Source organism: Pan troglodytes, chromosome 2 (assembly GCF_028858775.2).
Source record: "Pan troglodytes isolate AG18354 chromosome 2, NHGRI_mPanTro3-v2.0_pri, whole genome shotgun sequence".
NCBI lineage: Eukaryota > Metazoa > Chordata > Mammalia > Primates > Hominidae > Pan > Pan troglodytes.
Genome location: NC_086015.1, coordinates 42,141,386 through 42,168,345, shown reverse-complemented (window position 1 = coordinate 42,168,345; position 26,960 = coordinate 42,141,386). Strand labels below are relative to the sequence as shown.

General features: G+C 43.1%; 2 protein-coding genes across 4 annotated transcripts in view; one reads left to right on the top strand and one right to left on the bottom strand.

The window, feature by feature from the left end:
* Window positions 1–26,428, top strand: part of LOC101058262 (uncharacterized) — a 28,170-nt gene extending 1,742 nt beyond the window's left edge. The window contains 2 exon segments of the mRNA NM_001280446.1: window positions 17,374–17,449; window positions 25,042–26,428. Of these exon segments, the coding sequence (NP_001267375.1) occupies window positions 25,081–25,704 (624 nt within the window). The 5' untranslated portion in view covers window positions 17,374–17,449; window positions 25,042–25,080 and the 3' untranslated portion in view covers window positions 25,705–26,428.
* On the bottom strand, window positions 21,163–26,867 carry MYD88 (MYD88 innate immune signal transduction adaptor). 3 transcript variants are annotated; one of them, XM_054680243.2, is made up of 5 exons: window positions 25,161–26,867; window positions 24,191–24,325; window positions 23,640–23,801; window positions 23,341–23,432; window positions 21,163–23,057 (listed from the first exon to the last, which is right to left on the bottom strand). In XM_054680243.2, the coding sequence occupies exons 1-5, from the start codon at window positions 25,525–25,527 to the stop codon at window positions 23,037–23,039; spliced, it is 777 nt and encodes a 258-aa protein (XP_054536218.1). In that variant the 5' UTR covers window positions 25,528–26,867; the 3' UTR covers window positions 21,163–23,036. The 3 variants fall into 3 exon arrangements, with proteins under 3 accessions (XP_054536218.1, XP_009443103.1, NP_001123935.1); NM_001130463.1 differs by having other exon boundaries at window positions 22,903–23,057; window positions 23,621–23,801; window positions 25,161–25,488; XM_009444828.3 differs by lacking the exon at window positions 24,191–24,325 and having other exon boundaries at window positions 23,621–23,801.
* Window positions 26,868–26,960: the final 93 nt, after the last annotated feature.

Sequence of the window (26,960 nt, the reverse complement as noted above, 5' to 3'; positions counted from 1 at the left end):
ATCCAAAATTTTTAGACAAAGCTTCACCTCTTGTATCAATCGCAAATCAGAAAATCTTTGAATCCACCTATGACCTGTGGGCTCCTGCTTGGAGATGTCCCCCCTTTTTAGGTCAAACCAATGTATAACCTCTGTGTATTGATTTATGACTTTACCTGTAACTTCTTCTTTTCTGAAATTACCCCTATCTTTAAGAATGCTTGGCCGGGCGCGGTGGCTCACGCCGGGAAGTTTAGGTCCCCAGTATATATTTCATAAGTTTATGAAATATGTATTATATATAATGTATATTTATATATATTAAGCTTGAGCTACACTAATTCTCCCCTCTTGCTAGGCGCCCTGCCTTTCTACTGCAGCAAAACCTCCGTGTGGCAATCTAATGTCACTGCACTGGGCAAGTAGACCTTAGTTTGGTTCTAAAACACCGCCAAGCACTGGAAGCTCTGCGCTGAGCTCTGCTGTGGGAGGTCCAACTGACCATGAAACCAGTCAACTAGAAGCTACTAGCGGGTTTCCACCTAGTTGGTTGGATTGGAGAACGTTTCATGAAGAAGGTAGCATTTGTACCAGATCTTGCAAAGTTAACATGATTTCAACAGGTGCACATTTAGAGGATAGAATAGTCCAGGCTCAGCAAAGGTGCCGCAGTTCCGGAAAGCATAGCACAGGCCTTGCTGTAAGTGGTTTCAGCCATTACTACTGACACTTTCTTTACCATATGTTCTGCCTTTTTCTTTTTGCAGGGAGGAGAGGGATGGGGATCAAATGTATCAGAAAGGAGCTAAATCTGATGGTAAGAATTAGCCTCAAGGTTTCTACCAATAGAAAGGTCTACAAACCAGAAATTCTTGGCTTGGGGTTGTTGAGTTGTATGACCCATGGACATACTTCAGTTTTGTTTTTGTTTTGTTTTGTTTTATTTTGTTTTGTTTTTTTCTCCCTGGCACGGTGGCTCAAACCTGTAATCCCAGCATTTTAGGAGGCCCAGGCAGGTGGATCACCTGAGGTCAGGAGTTCGAGACCAGCCTGGCCAACAGGGTAAAATCCCATCTCTACTAAAAATACAAAAATTAGCCACGCGTAGTGGCTGGCGCCTGTAATCCCAGCTACCCAGGAGGTTGAGGCAGGAGAATCGCTTGAACCCAGGAGGCAGAGGTTGTAGTGAGCGAAGATCATGCCACTGCACTCCAGCCTTAGCGACAGAGAGTGAGACTCCATCTCAAAAAAGAAAAAAAGAAATTATATATGTATTATATATGAAATATATACAATATGTATGAAATATATATACTATATATAAATATATATGAAATATGAAATATATAACATATATGAAACATATAACATGAAATCTATAATATATATGAAATATATAACATGAAATCTATAATATATATGAAATCTATAATATATATGAAATCTATAATATATGAAATCTATAATATATATGAAAACTATAATATATGAAATCTATAATATATGAAATATATAATATATATGAAATCTATAATATATGAAATATATAATATATATGAAATCTATAATATATGAAATATATTATGTATATGAAATATATTATGTATATGAAATATACATAATATATGAAATATACATAATCTATGAAATGGACATAATCTATGAAATATACATAATCTATGAAATATACATAATCTATGAAATATGCACAATCTATGAAATAGATTACGTATGTGAAATATGCACAATCTATGAAATAGATTACGTATGTGAGATATGCACAATCTATGAAATAGATTACGTATGTGAGATATGCACAGTCTATGAAATAGATTACGTATGTGAGATATGCACAGTCTATGAAATAGATTACGTATGTGAGATATGCACAGTCTATGAAATAGATTACGTATGTGAGATATGCACAGTCTATGAAATAGATTACGTATGTGAGATATGCACAGTCTATGAAATAGATTACGTATGTGAGATATGCACAGTCTATGAAATAGTTTACGTATGTGAGATATGCACAGTCTATGAAATAGGTTACGTATGTGAGATATGCACAGTCTATGAAATAGGTTACGTATGTGAGATATGCACAGTCTATGAAATAGGTTACGTATGTGAGATATGCACAGTCTATGAAATAGGTTACGTATGTGAGATATGCACAGTCTATGAAATAGGTTACGTATGTGAGATATGCACAGTCTATGAAATAGGTTACGTATGTGAGATATGCACAGTCTATGAAATAGGTTACGTATGTGAGATATGCACAGTCTATGAAATAGGTTACGTATGTGAGATATGCACAGTCTATGAAATAGGTTACGTATGTGAGATATGCACAGTCTATGAAATAGGTTACGTATGTGAGATATGCACAGTCTATGAAATAGGTTACGTATGTGAGATATGCACAGTCTATGAAATAGGTTACGTATGTGAGATATGCACAGTCTATGAAATAGGTTACGTATGTGAGATATGCACAGTCTATGAAATAGGTTACGTATGTGAGATATGCACAGTCTATGAAATAGGTTACGTATGTGAGATATGCACAGTCTATGAAATAGGTTACGTATGTGAGATATGCACAGTCTATGAAATAGGTTACGTATGTGAGATATGCACAGTCTATGAAATAGGTTACGTATGTGAGATATGCACAGTCTATGAAATAGGTTACGTATGTGAGATATGCACAGTCTATGAAATAGGTTACGTATGTGAGATATGCACAGTCTATGAAATAGGTTACGTATGTGAGATATGCACAGTCTATGAAATAGGTTACGTATGTGAGATATGCACAGTCTATGAAATAGGTTACGTATGTGAGATATGCACAGTCTATGAAATAGGTTACGTATGTGAGATATGCACAGTCTATGAAATAGGTTACGTATGTGAGATATGCACAGTCTATGAAATAGGTTACGTATGTGAGATATGCACAGTCTATGAAATAGGTTACGTATGTGAGATATGCACAGTCTATGAAATAGGTTACGTATGTGAGATAGATATGCACAGTCTATGAAATAGGTTACGTATGTGAGATAGATATGCACAGTCTATGAAATAGGTTACGTATGTGAGATATGCACAGTCTATGAAATAGGTTACGTATGTGAAATATGCACATGAGATATGCACATGAGATATGCACATGAGATATGCACATGAGATATGCACATGAGATATACATGAAATATGTACATGAGATATACATGAAATATACATGAAATACATGTAATACATGAAATACGTAATGCATATGAAATACATGTAATGCATGAAATACGTAATGCATATCAAATACATGTAATGCATGAAATACGTAATGCATATGAAATATATGTAATGCATGAAATACGTAATGCATATGAAATATATGTAATGCATGAAATACGTAATGCATATGAAATATATGTAATGCATGAAATATGTAATGCATATGAAATACAAAATACATATGAAATATGTAATGCATATGAAATATATATAATATATGAAATATATAATGCATATGAAATATATGATATATATGAAATATGTATGAAATATAAAATATATATGAAATATATATGAAATATGTATGAAATATATAATATATGTGAAATATATATGAAATATGTATGAAATATATAATATATGTGAAATATATATGAAATATGTATGAAATATATAATATATGTGAAATATATATGAAATATGTATGAAATATATAATATATGTGAATTATATATGAAATATGTATGAAATATATATTATATATGAAATATATATGAAATATATATAATATACATGAAATAATATATATTATATATGAAATATATAACATAGTTGAAATATATAATATACATGAAATATATATTATACATGAAATATATATTATATATGAAATATATATAATACATATGAAATATATAGTATAAGAAATATATATTATATGTGAAATATATATTATATATATTAAATATATATAATATAAATATAATAGGATATAGTTCAGGGAGAGATTTTGGCAACCTTCCTCCTTATTTCCCCTTCCCCAGTGAAAAGGAGCTACTAATCTAATAGTGAAAATTCAAGATGTTAATTGGCCCATGTTCTTGGCAGGCGGGGTCACCAATGGATTCTGTTCTGCCTCCTCCACACACATAGCTTGATGGATTAGTTGAGCCAGAACCAGCTCTGCAGATCTGCTCATTTCATTTATCCTGTCTCCTTGATTTTCTCCATGTAGCCTGATAGAGGTTAGGATCCTGTGATTTTAATGAGCAAGGAATTGGTGGCTCTTTGAGGCCAGAAATCTAAACCTCAACCTCATTCTCAGCCTATGGATTACCTTCCACATGAAAGAGAGTATTGTCATAAACACTGAGTATACAGTGGTGACCAAAGCAGACTCAGTTTCTGTTTTCAGGGAACAGTCTGGTAGAAAACAGTAAGCAACTAAGCAAATCATGTAGGGAAAGGCAAGTATACTGTGACAGAGAATAGTTAGGAAGCCAGCCATGTGGTGAGTACAGTTGACCCTTGAACAACACAGGTTTGGACTATGGGGTCTACTGATAATAATACATGAATTTTCTCTGTTTCTGCCACCCCTGAGACAGCAAGACCAACCAGCCACTCCTTTTCCTCCTTGTCCTCAGCCTACTCAACGTGAAGACAATGAGAAGCCCTTTGTGATGATCCACATCCACCTAATGAATAGTAAATATATTTTCTCTTCCTTAGATTTTTTAAATTTTCTTTTCTGTAGCTTTATTGTAGAATACAGTATATAATGCATGTAACTACAAAATATGTGTTAATCTACTTTATGTTATCAGTAAGACTTCCAATCAACAGTAGGCTATTAGTAATTAAGTTTTGGGGTAACCAAAGTTATACATGAATTTTTGACTGTGTAGGTGGTCAGTAACCCTAATGTCCTCATTTTTCAAGGGTCAATTGTATTTTAAACAGGGTACAGTGGGTATTTGGGGCACTTTTGAAGCTTTTAATAAATGCTTTTATACCTATTATATTATGATGCTGCTTCTTGTGTATAGCTCTGTCAGTAGTCTTCAGAGGATGGGGGAAGAGGGAAGGTAGGATGATTCTGGAACCGTGGCCCTTTTATCAGAATTTCACCAAATCCTACCTAGGTTTCTTGGAAGTATGGCATATTTTCCGGAGGAGAGGGACCTTGTTTTTCCTTACATTTTCAAAGGAACTCTTGTCTTAGTTTGGATTCCCCCAACATCAGACTCTGAGACCAGGATTTGGGTACAAATGGTTTGTTTAGAAGGTGATTCCAAGAGGCAACTCCTCTTTTGAAGGAGTGGAGAAGTAAGACAGGAAAGGAAGGATAGTCATTAAGGGTGCATTAATAAGGGGTCACTGTGTGGGCAACCAGGCTTAATCCTCCTGTGAGCCATCTGGGAAACTATGGAACACTCTTCAGAATTGTCTCACTAAGAGGCAAGGAAGCTGAGCTATTATCCCACCAACTCCCTTCCTCTTTAGGGTGTTAACACTCCTGCACCTCTACCCAGCTCAGTGCTTGGAAAAGCACGCTCCTAAGGTCGGAGAATGCACTCATGCAGACACAGGCAGTCCTTCTCTTGTGTTAGAACTCTCTAATAGCAAACTCCAGAGTAGGCCCAAAGGATATGAGCTCAGTATAGACCGCATCTGCTACTGTGCGTAAACCCAAAAGTTGAGACTCACTGAACTGAGAAACGGGGAACAAAAGTATATTCATGCTTCTTCCTCTTACTTTATTACCCTTAAGCAACTTACTTGCATCGGGCTTTGCTTTTAGTGCCTGCAGAATAGAGGAAAAAAGACTGATTTCAAGACTAGTGATGTCTTGAAGTGGAGAATTATAGCTGTAACAATTCAAGTTTTATAGGCTCCTTTGATTAAATTCTAAAAATTAATGTGTACTCTATGTGAGAAACCTGAATATAAAGAAAAGCACAACCTTATACCTCTGACCTGAGCTGATTTTCTCAGCAGTTTCACGTCAGTACCAGGACCAATTATAGACTGCTAGAATGTATTCCCTCCCATCTATCTCTTATCACATATCACACTTAATGTGATGGGAGGATGACAACAACCAAACCCCCTTAGGTGTGCTTTTCACTTTGTGCCTGGAATAGTACCCTGCAGAGGCATGCATTCAGGCGTGGTGTTGATTAAACAGAAGAAGTGTGAGAGTAGAGGAGACACGCGCAAGCTAGGAGTCTGGAGCCTGGTGAAAAACTGACAGCTTGGCAGTCCCAGGAAATGAATGTCTAAAGTGATGGACACTCAAGGCCCGCAAAAATGCATATGTATAAATGTTATTGTAGGAAAAAAAATCTGTTCTTGCAGAAAGTACAGTCTCAGCATCAAGCTGGGTTCTGAGCCAGAAAGGAGTGTCAGGTTCTCCCAGGCTGGCACCATGCCAACTAGATGAGCTCAAGCTGAACTGAGCAAAAGATGGGAAATACCTGACTGGGGTGGAGCAGATTCCTAAGTGCCTGCAACATTTCAAACACTCTTAAAGGTTTAATATGTCTGAAAACCCAATTAATTAGGATGTTTATTGTGGCATTATTGTAATAGAGAAAATTTAGAAACAGCCTATGTGTTCTTTGATAGAGGACTGGTAATTGCTTGTGTCTATTATGTGGAACATCTCAGGACACATAAGACATTTTCTGTATTAGTGTAATTGATGCTAGCTGAAGCAACAACCTAAAAATCTGGATGGCTTAACGCAAAAGCTTTTTTCTCACACACATAAAGTCCAGTGCAGAGGTCTCTGGTCCCTCTCCTTCAAGAGGAGAATGAGAGATTTTGGCTGTCTCCATCTTGAGGCACCGCCATCTTCTGGGGCCTTCTTGGAGTCTTTGCTGGATCCTCTGCCTTCAGCCAGCCATTCAGTTGAGAGACAGAACACCACAAAGTGGGCCAAGATTCAGCTGTATCTGTTACCTCTTCCCATATTGTATTGGTCAGACCAAGTCATCTGACTCCAACCTAACTCTGGGAAACTGAGAAATGGCTTCTGTGTGCTCAGGAAGAAGAAACAGATGGGATTGGTGAGCATCTAGCCAATTTCCACCACAAATGCTCATTTTGGCTGCCTCCAGGCCAAAGGTAATAACTTGTTGAGGAAAAGGAGTGGGAGGGATATATCCTTTTTTACATTTTGGATATCATAAATCCATATTACTTGTTAAAAAAATTACTTAATTGAGAAAGTGTAGACTGGTAAAATTATGGTTCATCCATACCATGAAACATTACACAACAGTTAGAGGAATGAAGTAGGCCGGGTGCAGTTGCTCACGCCTGTATGCCTAGCACTTTGGGAGGCCGAGGCAAGCAGATTGCTTGAGCCTAGGAATTCAAGACCAACCTGGGCAACATGGCAAAACCACGTCTGTACAAAAAATACAAATGTTAGCTGGGCATAGTGGTGTGCACCTGTGGTCCCAGCTACTTGGGAGGCTGAGATGGGAGAATCACAAGCCTGGGAGGTTCGGCTGCAGTGAGCCATGATTACACCACTGCAGTACAGCCTGGACAACAGAGTGAGACCTGTCTCAAAAAAAAAAAAAAAAAGAAAGAATGAAGTAGAACTGTACATACTGAAATAGGATGATCTATATTAAGGTAAACAAGCAACTTGTAAAATAAATTCAATTTCTACCTGTATGTAAATATATAGAATAAGTTCTGGAAGGTACATGGAGGTGCAACACACATTTGCTTTCTGTGTATTGTTTGAGCTCTTTAAAGGAGAAATACCAAATAATACAACGTGACTTACATTGCTGAAAGCAATTCTCCAAGATTGATTCCACAGAAATATTTTGGGAGCCCATAAACATAAACTTCAGCTGCGTTAATCAGGAAAATGCAAACTAAAACTAAAATGTGATATAACTTGACCCTTCACCAATAGGTAAAAACTAAAAAGCCAGAGAATACTAAATGTTGGCCAAGATGAGGAAAACAGAAACTCTCATCCTCTGCTAGTTGGAATGAAAATTGATGCAACGTACCTGGAAAACAGTTTGGTATTACCTAGCAAAGTAGAACCTGTGCCTCCCCTACAACCCAGCAATTCCACTCCTGGTATACAATCAAAATAAACTTTTGTACTTGTATCCCAAATAATATATACTAGAATACCTACATCAGCAGGTTTTGTAATGGCTAAGTAAAGGAAATCACCCAAATAGAGTGTAAAAGTATTCATACAATGGACATTATACAGCAGCAGAATTTACCTACAGCTATATAGATGAATCCCAAAACAGGCCGGGCACAGTGGCTCACACCTGTAATCCCACCACTTTGGGAGGCTGAGATGGGCAGATCACCTGAGGTCAGGAGTTCAAGATCAGCCTGGCCAACATGGTGAAACCCTGACTGTACTAAAAATACAAAAATAAGCCAGACGAGGTGGCAGGCGCCTGTAATCCCAGCTACTAGGGAGGCTGAGGCAGGAAAATCGCTTGAACCCAGGAGACAGAGGTTGCAGTGAGCCGAGATCACTCCACAGCACTCCAGCCTGGGCGACAGAGTGAGACTGCCTGAAAAACAAAACAACCACCCCCCAACACACACACACAGGCACACACAAAACAATGCTGATAGAAACAAAGTAACAGAAAAATTCATAGAGTATGATTGCATTCACAGAAAGATCAAAGAAAGTACAATTGAATGAACTTCTGTATTAGATGCTTAAGAAAATCAAGGAGACAACAAAAAAAATTCAAGTTAGTGATTAGCTCTAGGGGGAAGGAGAAGGCTGCAGCCCAGATAGGGCACACGGAGGACTTAAAAGATACGGGTCATGTTCTATTTCTAAACCTGGATGATGGGTACACACATGCTCAACTATTCATAAATATTCATGTGCTCTTTCTAAGTATGTTTCAAAATTTAAATTCGATTTCATATTTCAGGTAATACCAGTGTTTATGGCACCCCCACCCCAGCCCTTCCTCTCTTTCACTCTGAGGAGACACCAACATGCTCCATTCCCACCTGGTCTCATTGTGCCTCCTTCAGCCCCTGTGCTCAGCTTATTACTCCTTCCAGGAATGCCACTTTTCTTTGGCTCCACCTGTCCAGGTCTTACCTGCTCTGCCCGGTTCAACTGATGACCCACCCTCCCTGCTCCACCCACATCCCTTGGAATGCTTTTTCTGAGATTGTTCCAGCCCTGAGGGCAGTTGTATATGCTTACCACCTCCCTCAGACCATTTCTGGGTACTTAGCCTGTGGTGCCATGTACCCATAGTCTTCTCTTTTTGTGAATATTCTGTATTTCAAATTAGGTTGTAGGTCCCCTGTGAGGAGTGGAAATACCCTATGACTAGAAAGGAAGTAAGGCATTTTTCTGGGGTTTTCGTTTTTTGCCCACCTTAAGTCCTGTCAGCATAATGACAGTCTGAAAACTTATGAAGAGCTGATTTTCTCCCCTTTTTAGGAAAATCTGCAAAAAATATGCTAGTCAACTCTCAGCCTTGGGCAGGAGTATCTCTGAGAGGCAGCTATAATTTATAAAACATTCAAAACTACAGGTACCATCACTATCTAAACCCAGGAACTGAATATTCATATTTATTTTCAGATAACTTGGTATCCCCCACTCTCTGAACTCAGGAGCTGAATAGATTCAGACAGCATGTAATATAATGCCTACTTTCATAACATGAATTCAGATAAAAAGCCCTGAGCAGCCATTAGATTTAAGTGCTAGGCAACACGCTAAGGGATATAAACACCTCATTTAATCAGTAAAATAGCCTTGTGAAGTTTTATGCCAGTTTTACGGATGAGAAAACTCAGAAATGTTAAGAAACTTGCTCCAGAAATTCCTGGAAATGCTTAGCACAGTGCCTGGCTTATTTTAAGTGTTGAATAAGGGATAGCCAGTAATTATAGGTTGATGGAAATAGAATGAAGCATTACAGAGACAAAGATTGGGCAACAATGCTGAATGGTTTGACTCAGGTCTGCTTACTCAGGAAAAACAGGAAAAACAGACATCTGTGTGATGTCATTCACACCATACCACTGCTGCATCATTGCTTGCCCATGGCACTGCCTAATTTCTTATTGCAAAATCTGATTAAGGAAATAGAAGTTTTCTATTTGATTCCCAGTGGATTGTGAAGCTTTCTTTGCTTTGTACCCAACCTGAACAAATGAATTAGGGTTCAGGGTCTACCAAAATTAGAGAGGGCTCTGCCTGTGTAAGCTTTGAATTGGAATTTTTAAGACATCAGGAAATGGGAACTAAAGTGCCCCTTAGTCTCGATCAAATGCAATTCACAAATATTTATGAACGATTCTCCGTGTGCACAGCTGTGAGCAATCTACCTAAAGAGATCATTTTCCAGTGTCCAAAGGGGCCTAGGCCCCCAGAACTGGCACTGTTTTCCTGGTGAATGGCAGTGGACCCCATCCAGCAGGCAGTGAAGACGTTATCCTCCTATTATGGGTAACCTGGTCTCTCTTAGGTAAATGCTAATTCAATTAGCTCTGCAGTGTCTAGTTGAGCATGAGTGTAATATTGACATAGAATTACATATAACTGTCCTACAGAATGCCCTGCCCAAAAACTTAACCCCTTCAAATCCTAGATAGAAAAAGAGCTTCCTGTGCCCCATGAAGGCATGGGGAGGTGTTGTGGAGGCCTGTACAGAGAGTTGGAATGAAAGTCTACAGAGGTGAGACTTTGTGACTGAAAGAAAATGGTTGGAACTATAGACTTCGGTGCTGGATGCTGGCATCACATTCCTAAAGCCAGATGAGGCCCGCTGCATCTCAGCAGGTGACACATAGCAAGTCAGGAATCAAATCAGGTCAGGCACTCCATGGCAGAGCCAGAGGACAGTACAAGGACCTGCTCACAGAGATCCAAGGCAACTCTTTCTTTCTACCACAAGGTCACATGAGTCTTCTCTTTCCCAAACTCCCAGACACCATCTTGGCAAGATGAAGGGAGAAGGGAAGAAGGCCTAAAAAACAGCATTTGCCTAAGAGTGATCAAGTTACCCACAACGACACCAAAAAAATCTGATAATATTATTAATTGGCAAGCTAAATTTCCCCTTCCCACCCAGCAGGGCAAGGGTGCATGCAAAAGATTCAATTACGCAAAACAAAGAAGCTACATTGTCTTCTCACCTCTGAGTTATAAATGTGCATACCTACTCTAATGATTTTTATGCTTTAAGTTACAGAGCAGACATATGAATTGTCTGGTTACAGCTAGTCCTTCAGTGAAGCTGGAAACACCCACGCAGTTATTGGTAGAGCAGGAAAGGGAGCCCTTGTGACAGGAGCAGTAGTGATTCAGGGCAGACTAAAGATGGGCCCAGTGTTCAACAGCAAAGTGGGCAGGACCCACAGCAGAACAGGAAGCAGACTATCAGTGGACATGGAGGGACTGGGGTTGCAGGAGGACTGCAAGGGGCTTGCAACAAACCCATTTTGTCTCGGTTGCTCGTGACAGAAAACCCAAAGTTCATTAGGATGCCAGCATTCCTGCTGTAACAATGGCCAGATAGAAGTGCATTTCACTTTGGCTGGGTACCGTGACTCTTGCCTGTAATCCCAGCACTTTGTGAGGCCGAGGTGGATGGACTGCTTGAGCTCAGGAGTTTGAGACCAGCCTGGCCAACATGGTGAAACCCTGTCTCTACTAAAAATACAAACATTAGCAGGGTGTGGTGGTGTGCACCTGTAATCCCAGCTACTCAAGAGGCTGAGGCAGGAGAATCGCATGAACCCGGGAGGCGGAGCTTGCAGTGAGCTGAGATTGCACCACTGCACACCAGCCTGGGTGACAGAGTGGGACCCTGCCTAAAAAAAAAAAAAAAAAAAAAAAAAAAAAAAAGGAAAGAAATCACTCTGACATAAAAGTCTGAGTGTAAGCAGTCCTGAGTGGTAGTTCAACTCTGTAGTGTCAGGGACCCAGGCTCTACCGATTTCATCTCTGCCATCCTCAACATGCAGCTTCCAGCTCCCACCACCACACCCACATTTCTGCAGCATGAGATGGGTAGGTTTTGAAAATATCAGGCACACACCTTTCTGTTGAGGTCACAGACTAAAAGTTGAACATATCACTTCCTCTTACATCCCATTGCTCATAACTTAATCACATGACCATACAAAGGGCGTTGGTTAGTTATTGCCACAAAGATGCTGTGTGACAAACAACCACAAAATATCAGTGGTAGATAACATTAAGCATTTACTTCTTGTTCAAGTGTCTGCAGATCAGATTGTATTTGGCTGATCTAAGTTGGACTCAGCTGGGCTTGGCTCCAGGCTACTCCTGATACCAATTACTATGCCAGTCAGGTCCTAACAGGAAACAAATGGCACACTCAAAATGGACAATTTGAGGACAGTTTAATAAAGGAAGTATTCTCTCTCTACTCTCTGATCTCCCACTGATGCCTCCCATTGGCCAAGCCCAAGAGGAAACCTGTGGACAAGGGGAGCCGGTCAATACCTTGGGTCACAAAGCCCGGTGCAAAGAGCCATGCAAAGTCATGGGCAGGGAATAGGGAAACCAAATGGAATAGTGCAGTACTCTAGGGCCAACCACCTCCAGGAGCCATTATCATTCCTAGGCCTGACAGAGCAAGAGGACTAAGGCCTACTAGAAGCAGAGAAAGTAGGAGAGAGAGAAGACTGCCTGAAAGTAGCTGCAGCCTTTTGTAGAGAGGTGTAATCAGTCTTCAGCAATCCCACAAGAAGAGAGCCAAGGGAATAAATATCCTCACTTCATTCTCTTTCTGCTCTCTGATCTCCCACTGGTGCCTCCTACTGGCCAAGCCCAACAGGAAACCAGTGGGCAAGGGGAGCCTGTTGATGTAATCCTTGAAGGTCATTATCTTGGGGCACAGAGGCTGGTGGAGAAAAAGGGAAGATGTGGAGGAGAAGACAGATAATATCTAGCACACAACTCAAACTATTTTAAACAAACAGAGAATTTGCTGGCTCACATATCTGAAAATTCTGGCAGTAAGTCTTGAAGCAGGGGCTCACATGATGTCATCAGTATCTGGTTTTCTCTACAGGCTTCATACATAAACCTTCATACACAAATATAAATTCTGGAGCCACTTTGGAGCATGATGGCTCTCCTCCCATCACTCTCCAGAATTTAAAACCTTTTACATTCAATCACAGTCGAGCTACCAAAGGAGTCATTGTGTCTCACTGAATCTGTTCAAGTCGCATGACATACCTGAACCAATCATAGTGCTCAAAAAAAAAGAGGTGCTCTTTGGTTTTGGTCTGTGTCTGGAGGGAAATCGTGGCGTGGAATCTAAATGAGGAGATGGAATGTTGATGGTGGGTAGCCAAAAACACTGTATTATCCTAGGTCTCTCTTCCCAAATGCATGGGGCAACGTTTCTCAACCTTTCTATATCTGTTAATTACTTGGGGCTCCTATCAAAGTACAGAATGTATGAGTCAGGTTTGGAGTAGGGCCTGAGAGTCTTTATTTCTAATAAATGGTGTCAATATTACTGGTCCAGGGACCACACTTTGAGTAGCAGCGTTCTTTAGAAGCACAATCCAATATATAGTAGCCACTAGCCACATGTAGTGATTGAGCACTTGAAATGTGGCTAGTCCAAATTGAGATGTGCTGTAACTGTAAAATACACACACAGTACCTTTTTAAGATTCAATGTGAAAACAATGTAAAATCTCATCAATAGTTTTTATATTGATTACATGTTGAAATAATGTTTTAGAGATGACATTTTTATGTAAATGATATTTTACATATATTCTATATATTTTAGATCCTTAGGTTAAATAAAATATGTTATTAAAATTAATTTTGACTGTTTCTTACAACTTTTTTTAATGTGGCTGCTAGAAATTTTTCAATTATGTATGTGGCTCAGAATATCTTTCTGTTGGATAGCCCTGCTTTAGAAAGAGATAACACCTGAAGCAGCTGAAGTTGTTGTTTTTAAAACACATTCATTTTCACTTATGGATAAGCAACCAGAGGAATCTCCTTTAACAAGAGCCACATGAGACCTATCTCATATGTCCTTGGCCTTGGCCCACCCTCATGACCTCAGGGATAGGTCATTGCAAGTTGAATTAATGCATGAGTGTTTAGGACAAGGAACACTGGAATGGGCCATTTGATCTGAGGAAGGAGGAAATTCTGGAGACTCCAGATTCTCCTTCCTATCCAGCAGTCACTTCATTTCTCATTTTTGTTTGAGCAGCTGCCTGAAGCAGAAACTACTACTGTGCTTATCAACTTCCCTAATCTATCTTGCATACGACCACTAAACTAATTTTCTCCACACTCTGGTTTTAACAATTCCTTCCTAACCAGACACAATCCATGCTCCCTGTTGCAGCCTGAGTTCCAGGGCCCCCAGTCATTCCTACTGAACCTGGAGGGTCTTATCCCACCAGTCTACTCCCTGCTCCTAAATATGCCTCTCACTTTCCCCTTCTGCTTAAATTATTTCTTTACTGCTTGAATCTCCTTCCCCTCTTGGTGTCTACCTGCCAATTCTACCACCTTCCAAAGCCCCTAAAGGTCATCTTTTCAAGACCTTTGTCCCACAGAGGCCTGTCTGCAGGACTTGTAGGACATACTGTCTTTGGCACCAGCCAGCGCATACGTTATGGAGGACTCTGTTGCCTAACTCTTGAGTTCTTCAGATCTTCTGTGTTTGTGCTTCAGTTATTCCACTGGGTTTTAAGTTTCTTGAGAACAGAGCCATGCCTAGCTTAGCTTTATATTCTGCTTTTGACCTAGACCAATATAATAAGTAGGTCCTCAAAAGCCAAGTTGGTCAATTTTTTCAACATAAAATGAAATTGTGGTTGAAAATACATATTCTTTTACATATACGTAAATATAGTTATCAGTGATCACTTTTATAATGAAAAATATTCTTCCTTTAAAAAACAAGATGGAAAATTAAGCTTTGGTCATTGCATAAGCACCCAGGGGCTTTTGTTTCTACTTTATTTATATATTTAATTAAAATATTTAAATAACATTAATTTTATGTTATTTATATAAAATATTATTATTAAATATTAGCAAACTTCAGTATCAATATTAATAAATTTACTTCTGGCTGGGCACAGTGGTTTATGCCTATAATCCCAGCAGCACTTTGGGAGGCTGAGGTGGGTGGATCACCTGAGCCCAGAAGTTTGAGACCAGCCTGGGTGACATGGTGAAACCCTGTCTCTACCAAAAAAAAAAAAAAAGTAGCCTGGTGTGGTGGTCTGCACCTGTAATCCCAGCTACTCAGGTTGCTGAACTGGGAGGACTGCTTGAGCCCAGGAGGCAGAGGTTGCAGTTGCAATGAGCCATGATCATGCCTCTGTGCTCCAGCCCAGGCAACAGAGCAAGACCCCGTCTCAAAACAAATTTTACTTATATGTTTACTTATTAATTAATAAATTAAATAAAATTTAATATTAATACAATATTAAACTATATTAATTATATTAAATTAAAAATTGCTTGAATTTTTTATTTTGAAATAATTGTAGATTTACAGGAAGTTACAAAAATAGTACAGGGAAGTTCCTATATCCTCAGCACAATTTCCTGCAATGAATACATCTTACATAACTATAGTACAATATCAAAACCAGGAACATGACCTTGGTATAACACGTGTGTAGAGTCCTATGCCATTTTACCACATGTATAGATTTGTGTAACCACCACCAAAATCAAGTTACAGAGCTACCGTACTGCAACATCTTTTTTTTTTTTTTCTTGAGATGGAGTCTCGCTCTGTCGCTCAGGCCAGAGTGCAGTGACACAATCTCGACTCACTGCAACCTCCACCTCCTGGGTTCAAGTGATTCTCGTGCCTCAGCCTCCCAAGTAGCTGGGATTACAAGTGCGTGCCACCATGCCCAGCTAATTTTTTGTATTTTTAGTAGAGACGGAGTTTCACCGTGTTGGGCAGGATGGTCTCGATTTCCTGACCTTGTGATCCGCCCACCTCAGCCTCCCAAAGTGCTGGGATTACAGGCATGAGCCACCTCACCCAGCCTGTACTGCAACATCTTAAAGCTCTGCCTCTTTGTAGTCACACCCACTCCACTCCCTCACCATCCCAAAACACTGGCAGCCACTGATCTATTCTCCAGCTCTATAATTTGGGCACTTCCAAATGAAATTAGAATTTCATTTTGATTTATTTATAGTGTTTGAGAGTATCTGTTTGAACAGATTTTTTAGTAGGTGCTCTAGGTGTAACATTATACATATGTTAACTTATCACAGTTCTACTTGTGTTGACATTTTATCAGTTTCAGTGAGGTATAGACACCTTTCCTTGCTTTAAGTGCCTTGACTCTCCCTCATTTATAGCTGTCCCAAATATTTCCTGTACATAAGTTGAAAACTACATCAGACAATGCATAGAGTGTTTAGGAGAGGAGGTAACCTGATGGATTACATATTTTGAGGAAAGAGGAAATTGTGGGGATCCCAGAGTTTCTTCTCCCAGCCAGTAGTCATTTCATTTCTCTTTTTTGTTTGTGAAATTGCCTGAAGCGGAAATTACCACTGTGCTTATCAACTTCCGTAATCTATTTTGCGCATGACCACTAAACTAATCTTTTGCTTAAACCATCAGATATAATTTTGACAATTTAAGAAAATTAAAGCATACTCAATTTACTCATATTTTTACTGTTTCTCTTGTTTTTCTTTCTTAGTATTCCAAGATTTTTTTCTTGTATTTCTTTCTGTTTCAAAAACTTCCTTCAGCTATTCTTTTAGGGTAGGCCTGCTGTTGACAAATTCTCATAGTTTTTCTTCAACTGAGAATGTCTTGATTTCCTCCTCATTCCTGAATAATATTTTAACTGGATATAGAATTTTGAGTTGACAGTTTTTTTTTTCAGTCTTTGAAAAATGTTAGGCCAATGTCTTCTGACCTCTGTGGCTTCCAATGAAAGAAATCTACTGCCATTCAAAAATTTGTTCATTATTTTTAAGGCATCATTTCTCTCTGGCTGCTTGCAATATTTGTTTCTTTGTCTTTAATTCTCAGAGGTTAGACTATGATGTACCTTGGTGTGGATTTCTTGGGGTTTATAATGGTTGGGGTTTGCTCACCTTATCAGCTGTATAGGTTTATGGGTTGTTTTTTTTTTCCATATTGGGCAAATTTTCAACCATATTTATTTGTATACCCTTTTAGCTCCAACTTATTTTTCCTCTCCTTTTGGGACTCTGATGACATACATGTTAGACTTTTTTTGTTGTCCCACAAATTCCTGAGACTTAATTTTTTTCCATTCTATTTTCTGTCTTTTGTTCAGATTGGATGGTTCCTATTGGTTTGTCTTCAAGTTCACTGATTCTTTGCTATCAACATCTTACAACAGAACCCATCCAGTAAGTTTTTTCTTTTTTTTTTTTTTCAGTGCTAATGTTTCAATTTAATTGTTTATATCTTCTATTTCTTTTCTGAGACTTAAAAAAATTTGTTTCAAGCATGTTTACAATTACTTATTGAAGCATTTTTATACTGGCTGCTTTAAAGTTCTTGTCAGAAAATTTTGACATCTGTGTCATTTTGGTGTTAGCATCTGTTGGTTGTCTTTTCTTGCTCAAGTTGAGATTTTCCTAGTTCTTGATATGATGATTGATTTTCAACCTTGGACATTTTGGATGCTACGTAATGAGGCTGGATCTCATTTGGATCTTCTGTTTTAGTTAGCCTTCTTTGACATCAAAACAATGCTGTCTGGTGGTGGTAGAAGTGCAGGTTACTCTATTGACATCCCAGGGTAGAGGTGAGGGAGAACAAGGGAGAGAGTGCCTAGTTACTGCTGGGTCAGGATGAGAGTTCAGGCTGCCCACTAAGTCTCCCCTGATACCACCTTGGCTGGGAGGGAGAAGGATGCCTTGTTACTACTCCCCATCTGGCCTCCACTGACATGATAGAGGACATTACTGCTGGGCAGTGGTGAAAGTCTTGACTCTCTACTAGACCCCCTCTGACACCCAAGAAGGTGGGAGTGGAAATTTAGATTCCCCATTTGGCCTTTGCTGGCAGGGTGTAGGTAATACTACAATTTTTTCTATGGTTTAGCTGGAGTGGTTATTGTCTACAAACTTTCTTTCTTGCAAGACTGTCCCTTTCTGGTCATTTGGCTAGTAAGAGCAGGTTTTCCTTTTTTTTTTTCTTTTTTTTCCTTTACCTGTACTCATTAGTTTATAGGTTTCTGCCTTCTCCATACTCAGTCTGAGATCCATTAGGCATAGGCAAAAAGAAAACCCTAGGCTAGTGCCATGTCGTTCCATAGGTCCTGAGGTCCCTAACCATTCTATCTTCTTCTCTCCACCTTTCAGAGTCTCCTTATATTTGTGTTTTATATAATGTCCAGGGTGTTTTGCCTGTATTTAGCAGAGGGAATAAGGAGAAGTGTTTTTACTCTATATTGTCTCAGAACCAGACATCCCCAAAGGCATTTAAAACATTTATTCTGTATCATCTGGCAAATAGCAGCCAGTGGGGACAATGTTCCCCTAAATTGATGGTGCGGTCCCTCATCTTCCACCCTTACCAGCCCAGTGTTCTGCTGTGTGAATTTTTTTTTTCTTTTGAGACAGAGTCTTGCTCTGTTAGCGCAATGGCATGATCTCAGCTCACTGAAACCTCAGCCTCCCGGGTTCAAGCGATTCTCCTGCCTCAGCTACCCAAGTAGCTGGGATTACAGGAATGCGCCACCATGCCTGGCTAATTTTTGTATTTTTTGTAGAGACAGGGTTTCACCATGTGTGCCAGGCTGGTCTTGAACTCCTGACCTCAAATGATCCACCCGCCTCAGCCTCCCAAAGTGCTGGGATTACAGGCATGAGCCGCTGTGCCCAGCCTGTCTTATTTCACTTAGCATAATATCATCAAAGTTATTTGATGTTGCAGCATATGTCAGAATGTCTTTCATTTTTAAAGCTAAGTAATATTCTTTTGTACATATATACCACATTTCATTTACCCATTCATCTGTTGATAGATGTTGGCTTGGTTATACCTTTTGTCTATTGTGAATAATGCTGCTACAAACATGGATATACAAACATCAAGACCCTGCTTTCAATTCTTTGGGGTATATACTCCCAAGTGGAATTGCTGGGTCATATGGTAATTCTGTTTGTAATTTTTTGAGGAATTGCCATACTGTTTAGCAGCTATGCCATTTTATATTCCCATCAAAAGTGAACAAAGGTTCCGATTTGTCCACATCTTCACCAATGTTTGTTATATATATATATATATATTTTTTTTTTTTTTTTGATAGTAGCCATCCTAATGGGTATGAAGCAGTATCTGTCTCATGGTGGTTCTGATTTGCTTTCCCTAATTAGTGATATTGAGCATATTTTTATGTGCTTATTGGCCATTTGTATTTTTTTTCTTTTTGTTTGTTTCTTTTTTTTCTTAGACGGGGTCTCGCTCTGTTGCCCAAGCTAGAGTGCAGTGGCGCAATCTTGGCTTGCGGCAACCTTCGTCTCCTAGGCGATCTTCCCACCTCAGCCTCCCGAGTGGCTGGGACTACAGGTGCATGCCACTACGCCTGGCTAATTTTTGTATTTTTTTTTAGAGACAGGGTTTTGCCATGTAGTCCAGGCTGGTCTCCAACTCCTGGGCTCAAGCAATCCACCCGCCTCAGCCTCCCAAAGTGCTGAGATTACAAATGTGAGCCACCACACCTGTCCCTCATTTGTATATCTTCTTTGGAGAAACTTCTGCCAAGTCTTTTGCCCATTTTTGTGTTAGGTTGCTTGTTTCTTTTGTTGTTGATTTCTAAGAGTTTTTTTTTATACATTCCAGATATTAACCCCTTATCAGATATATGACTCAATATTGTCTTTTTACAATTGCTCTGTTTGAACCAGAATCCAACAAAGTTATACTATATCAGTACATTTGATCGTTATGACCCAAGTCTTATCTAATCTAGAGGAAATCCCTCTCCCCAATTCTCTCCCTGGTCATTGACTTGTGGCGGAATCCATCTCCATCGTCACACAGAATCGTAGTTTTGAATTTCAACTGTGCTGCTGCCCTCCAAAGTTTCCTGCTTTGCCTTTGATAATTTCAGCAGTAAATTTCCCTTATTGAAAAAGGAAAGTTTCTCTTTTAAATGCTCGTAGAGGACTAAAACTGAAAATGAGAAGAGGAAGCTTTATCTACATTTGGGAACACAGCTAATGGGAAGGAAGGCACTGGAGACAGGCAGGTGTGAGGAGTGTGAGGGTCAGATAGGGGTGGGGAGAGCACATTTGGGTCAACAGCCTGGCCTAAGAGAAGAGAGGCTTTTCCCAAGAGGGGACCAGCCCAGGACTGTCTTCCCAGCCATGGGCAGCACATGGCAGATCCTGGGGGCACCAACAGGGCCACACTGTGGCTCTGCTCCCCAGGGGATGCTGGAGAGAAAGGTTCGGCCTCAGGGGTTCTCTGAGTACACAGGGCCTTCCCAGGAGTCCCTGAGGGCACAGGGGCAAGGCTGGGGAGGCTACAGCATCCAGGTGGCTCAGGAGCCAGGACGTGGCAGCAGATAGACCATTGAGAAAAAAGCTACTGTCACTGACAATGTCTGAGCACTCTAAAATGTCACTAGAGTTCTCTCTGGAATTATGATGTGTGAGTTTTTTTCTTTATCTTTTCCAAATTTTCTTCAACAGTGAAAAAGCAATATTTTCTTTAAAAATAGATCAGTACCTTTAGGATTAACATAGATGTGCCCAAAGAAGATTATTAGGAGTAACAATGCAGTGCTCAGTGGCTGGAGTTGGGGGGTCCTCCAGACTCTCTTTGGAGCATAGATCAGCCCCTACTCCAAGACTGGACCAGGACCCAGGAGCATGGCACAACCAAGAAAAGATTGGACATGGCCAGAGAAGGGCAGTCTCCTGAGTGTCTGTAGCTGAGGTCAGTATTCCTGGTTCTGCCTGCAGCCCTGCTGAGGACTGAACCTATGAGGAGGGGGCCCAGCTTTCAGGAAGCCCGTGCCAAATCCAGGCTGGAACCCATCCAGTGGACCAGCTTCTCTTACCCACATTACTGCTTCCAAATCTCTTCCACTCAACACACACACAAATTTCCAAGGTAGAATATTATTTATTATTATAAACTCAGGATGCAAGATATATTCCAGGATACAGGAAGAATGGCAAATATCGGCTTTTCTCAGATATCTTTGAAATTATTTTAATGCGTACAAAACATGTAGAAGATGCCTCTCCAGATTGCTTTAAAATGCCCAGTATTAAAGGGGGACAGGTGCATGGCAGCTAAACGCCTCAAAAAGATCATGCAGAGAGGGGCATCCATTCCCTCCCAAGATCCTAAGAAAAGGTACCTTGCTCCAGCCTGGCTGAAAGTGGAGCAAAGAGATGCATTTTCTATTGGATTTAGGGTCCTAGGGTCTGTCCTGGGGCACAGACACCTAAGACCATGGCACCTTCTCCCCAGAGGAGAGCCTGAGGGTAAAGTACAAATTGCTCTGGGAAGGAGAGAGGGAGAGAACAGCTGTGTCTGTAGTTCATTGTTGTGTGAGTTTAAGCAGCTGTCTTCCTCTCTCTGTGCTTCATTAGAGGTATAAATACTGGTACATTGGGTCCTTTCCAGAGTTTGGTTTCAATGAGTAGGGACACAAGAGAAAAGGAATAGAAGAGTGCCCAATTTTTGTTCAGGGACATGGTTAGGGTCCCTCAGTGATGGGACTTTCCCACCTAGCTGTTCCTGGGAGCTGTACCTAGAAAAACGTGTGTATGCTGGTGCCTGTGTGTGTGAGAGTACACGTCTGTACATATATGTGTGTGTCTGTATGTGAGTCTGTATGTGCCCATGTGCCCACAAGCTTTGGGGCAGGAGGCTCTTATATGGTCGCTGTTTGTAAACAAATAACTTTGTAAGGCAATCAAGGTACAAAGTTGGTGGGAAAGCTCTCTGCAGGTGGCCCAGGGAGGAAGGCTCCCTGCTCACATCATTACAGTGACTCATCCCCAGAACTCATACTTGATGAATATGCCAGAGGCCAGGATCCCTTCTCATGCCAGGTGGAGCTGAGAGCATGACCATAGGCATCCTGACAGGCGGAAATGAAAAGCAGCCCAAGCTGCTCAGGCGAGTCTCTTGGGGACTTGTCACTGCTGAAGGTTGGGCAGAAGCTGGGAGGTGTGAAAGATGCAGATGAGAGGTGGACCCATTAGGAAATAAGGCTCAAGGTGGGATCTCCTTGGGCTGGGCCAAACTGCTTCCCCACCTGCCCTGTGGGGAAGGAGGAAGTGGAATGGGCGGTGTGCAGAGAGGCACTGAAGCATCAGTAGGCATCACTGTGGAAGAAGCTGCCCCAGCAGTGTCGTGGTCACAGCAGTGGCCAGCATGTAGTCCAGCAACAGCCAGCTCTCCCGCAGCCAAGCCTGGTCTCCCCCAGGAGACCCAGAGCTATGCTTCACCATTTCCTACAGGGATTCAAACACAGCTACTCTCTGTTCTCCCCATCCCACTCCTCAAGTGAGGAAACTGAGGCTGAAGATGTGTGAATGGCTCAGAGCAGAGCTGGCTCTGCTGGTCCTTCTCCTAGTCCCAGCTGGTCCTGTTCTATAGTGTCCTAGCTGATAATCCAGCAAGTGGACATGCCACTCACAGCCACTGGTTCCATGCAGGACATGAAATGTGATGTCCAGCTGCTGCAGACGTGTCTGTGAAGTTGGCATCTCCAGGAATTGAGAGGTAAGTAGAGCACAGATTCCTCCTACAACGAAAGGAGGAGGCAGGGCAGAAGTACATGGAGAGGCGGACAGATACACACACACCCAGGGCCTCATAACAGTCTTCAGGGCAGGGACAAGGCCTTGGCAAGGCGAGTCCAGAACCAAGATTTGGTGCAGGGGTTGGTGTAGTCGCAGACAGTGATGAACCTCAGGATGCTGGGGAACTCTTTCTTCATTGCCTTGTACTTGATGGGGATCAGTCGCTTCTGATGGGCACCTGCAAGCCAAGGGGTGCCATGCTGGCATCAGGCCCTTGCCCCATGGTGGAACAAGCCCAGTCTTCAACCCCAGGGTTAACAACAGCCATCCCCCATCTAAGTACCCCTGGCACACATTCACTCACACAAAAAGGCACATACATGGACACATGCTCAGGTGTGCAGAGATCTTCAGCAGTTCTTTGGTACTGCATCCACAGTCCTTGGGGAGGGAAGGCTGACAATCCAGAGGCCCCACCTACACATTCCCTCATTCTCTTGCCAGAGCAGGGTTGAGCTTACCTGGAGAGAGGCTGAGTGCAAATTTGGTCTGAAAGTCACATTCCTTGCTCTGCAGGTAATCATCAGAGACAACCACCACCATCCGGCGGCACCTAGGGGAGAGTGGGCAGGCTGCAGGTCCTGTGGCAACTTAGTTCAGCATATCCCCTGGGAATAGCTTCAGGAAGGGCCCACTGTGCCCAGGCTGGACAGTGCACAGCTAGGAGGAGATGCCCAGTATCTGGACCCCAGGGCAGGGCTTCATGCATCCACGCACCCACCCCGTGGCCTTCTAGCCAACCTCTTTTCGATGAGCTCACTAGCAATGGACCAGACACAGGTGCCAGGCAGGACATCGCGGTCAGACACACACAACTTCAGTCGATAGTTTGTCTGTTCCAGTTGCCGGATCATCTCCTGCACAAACTGGATGTCGCTGGGGCAATAGCAGATGAAGGCATCGAAACGCTCAGGCATATGCCCTGGGTGCAGAGCACAAGGGTGGTGGTCAGAGCTCCATGGGAAGGCTTGGGAGGGATCCAGCCAAGAGTCCCCTGCCTAGGCAACCCTGGGCCCTGCACCCTTCCCAAGATGATACTCCTCAGAGAAAGTGCCCTTTCCAGGAGAGGAAAGATGAGTACCTCAGGGGCTAAGCTCTGGATTAACCACGAGACAGACATTATTTCATGAGCATCTCACAGCAATCCAGAGGTAGGACTATTATCTCCATTTCTTAAGTGAGGAAACTGAGGCTCAGAAAGATTAAGTGACTTGCCCAAGGTCTCACAGCCCATCTGCTTCAAACACCCATGCTCTTAACACCACAATGTCCTATTCCACCTGTCCCATGGGAACAGTATTGGACCCTTACCCAGGGGGTCATCAAGTGTGGTGATGCCCGCCAGCTCTGCTGTCCGTGGGACACTGCTGTCTACAGCGGCCACCTGTAAAGGCTTCTCAGCCTCCTCCTGCTGCTGCTTCAAGATATACTTTTGGCAATCCTCCTCTGTGGGGAAGAGACAGAGTAAAGCAGCCTCCCTGGGAGTGCCTACCTCTTTACCCACAGTCAGGATCCAGCCGCTGTCCCACCTCCTCTGGCTGGGTTGTTCTAGAGGGCTTCCCCAGTTCACTGGTGCCAGGCGAAGCTCAACGGCTCTGAGAAGTTGAGCTCCCACTGGCTCTAACTGACCCAAAGGGATGTCAGTGGTGTTCTGGCTTTCTGGAAGGCCATCGAAGTCAGGTTTGTATCTCTGTCCCTTCCTAGGGATCCTAAGAATGGTACCAAGGTAGGTCTGCTTCTTCTGGGATCCAGGGCAGATGTGAGCAAGGGGCTGGGCATGCCAGAAAGGCTCAGGAGACCCACTGGTTATGGTGCAGTGATTCCAACTCAGCAAGGTGTGCCTGTCTGTGGGCGGCTGTATCCAACGCCTATGCATGTATATTATGTAAGTGCCAGTGAGTAGAAAGAAGGGCTGCATTTCCCCAGGACTTGAGGTTTCTAAGACAGTCCACTGTCAATCGCCCCACCTGTCCTGTTGCTCTACTTGAAACAGCCCAGATGCCCCCACAGAAGCCTGATTCTGACTCCTGGCCCTACCTGAAAGCCTCTGCCTAAGCTGCTTCCTTCCCATCTCCGCCTATCCGGACCTTTCTCCAGTCCTTCTTAATAACCGCGATCGGTTGTCAAGAAGGAACGGGACCCGCATGGTTCTCCCTCTGCAGGCTTCTTCGGGCCCCCGAGGCAGGAAATGGGGTCTCTCCATGGGAGACAGGATGCTGAGGCCGCGGAAAGTCAGCCTCCTCACCCCCCAGGTACGAAGCCAGGAAGGGGACGTCCTCACCAATGCTGGGTCCCAGCTCCAGCAGCACGTCGTCGCGGCCCAGCTTGGTAAGCAGCTCAAGCAGTCGGCCTACCGAGGCGCCAGGGCGTCCCTGCCAGGCGTCCAGCAGCCTGCCAGTGGGGTCCGCGTGTGTCTCCAGTTGCCGGATCTCCAAGTACTCAAAGTCCATCTCCTCCGCCAGCGCGGTCCAGTCGGCCGCCACCTGTGTCCGCACGTTCAAGAACAGAGACAGGCGGCGCCGCACTCGCATGTTGAGAGCAGCCAGGGGAAGGGAGGATGTGGAGGAGATCGGGGCCGCAGACCCCGCGGCGGGACCTCCTGCAGCCATGGCGGGCGGTCCTGGAGCCTCAGCGCGGTCGGGTCGCATTGTCTGCCAGCGCTTCCTCTTTCTCCTACGGCACCCGCCCCGCCCCGCCGGCTTTCGCTTTCCGAGAAGCGCCGCCCTGCCCTACAATCTGGAGCCCCGAGCAAAAGTGCGGAGGCGGGGGTGCCCACCTCTACCCTTGCGGTCTCGAGGCGGGTGATGTGGGGGCGTAAGAAGTAGGAATCTGCCCTTTGAGATCTGGAGAGGTCCACGGCACCGCCCTCGAGGGTCTGGTGATGGTGCTAGTAGGTTGGCGGCGGAGTGAGGACGACCCTCCCTCGGGGGTTGTAGGAAACGGGCCTTGCTTTTTGGGATCTGGTGGAGCCACAGTTCTTCCACGGAGGAATCTGAGGGGTTCATACGGTCCTGCCCTCGAGGATGGCGAGGAGGGGACAAGTGGGAAGGCACCAGCTCTGCCCTCCACTGTCTCTGGGGAACACGCAATCCCGCCAGTAGGGGTATGGGAAGACCCCTGCTGTGCTCCCCGAGGTGGGAGTGGGAAACGGACAGCTGCCTTCTGGAGCCTGAGGCATGCCGTGGCCCTGCCCTCGAAATGGTTGGGGACGTCATGACACTAGGTTGGGGAGCACAAGGCACCCTGTCCTTTGGTGTCTGTGGGAAGCCCAGCACTACTCTCCAGGGTCTCAGGTGAAGACATGGCCCTGCTATTGGGAGTCAAGGGGGCACGTGGCCTTGCCCTTTAGGTTTAGGGACACAGTCCTGACCTGGGGAGCCCTGGTTCATTCATTTACTCATTCGACAAGTACTTGATCATCTACTAAGTGTCAAGGGTGTCGCAGGCTCCCCGGATACATGGTACCTCTCTGCCTTGGTGGAGACCCCAGCCTAGCACGGGAAATGGGCACTAATAAAATCATTCCAATTGGGTGTAAAACTGGTAAAAGTGTGAAATGTTCATTCTCCAGTTAGAGAGCTTGTCACACCCCGCATGTCTGTAAAATCTGTTTTCCCGGCCAGCCCGGAAGCCCAAATTCCCTGTCTTCTCGAAAGAATGGGAAAGCCCAATCACGTCGGAGCAGGACTTGGGCGTCTCGGAAGTACTTAGGTCCCCCAGCTCGGGTACTGGCACCGGAGGGATAGCAGAGCCTCCTAGGAAGTGGGTAGAGGAATTAGAGCCTCAGCTTCCATCTCCAGCCCCCAAGCAGTAAGCGGTCCTGGCTGCCCAGCCTTCCGTTTGGCTGCGGGCAGGAGACAGGGATTTGGGGGTCAGGTCTCGGGTTTGGCTACAAAAGGTGGAAAGACTTCCGGTCTGCATTTCTGGGCGGGGATTCGTAAAGATACACCTTCTGGTTGGCTGCGGTAGGCCAAGGTAGGCGGGGCATTGAGTGGAAAGCTCGGCTGGGCGGTGCCTGTGGGCCCTCCTATAGAGGGCTCGGTAGGCGGTGGCGGGGAGGGGCGGGTTCCCAGGCCGACTC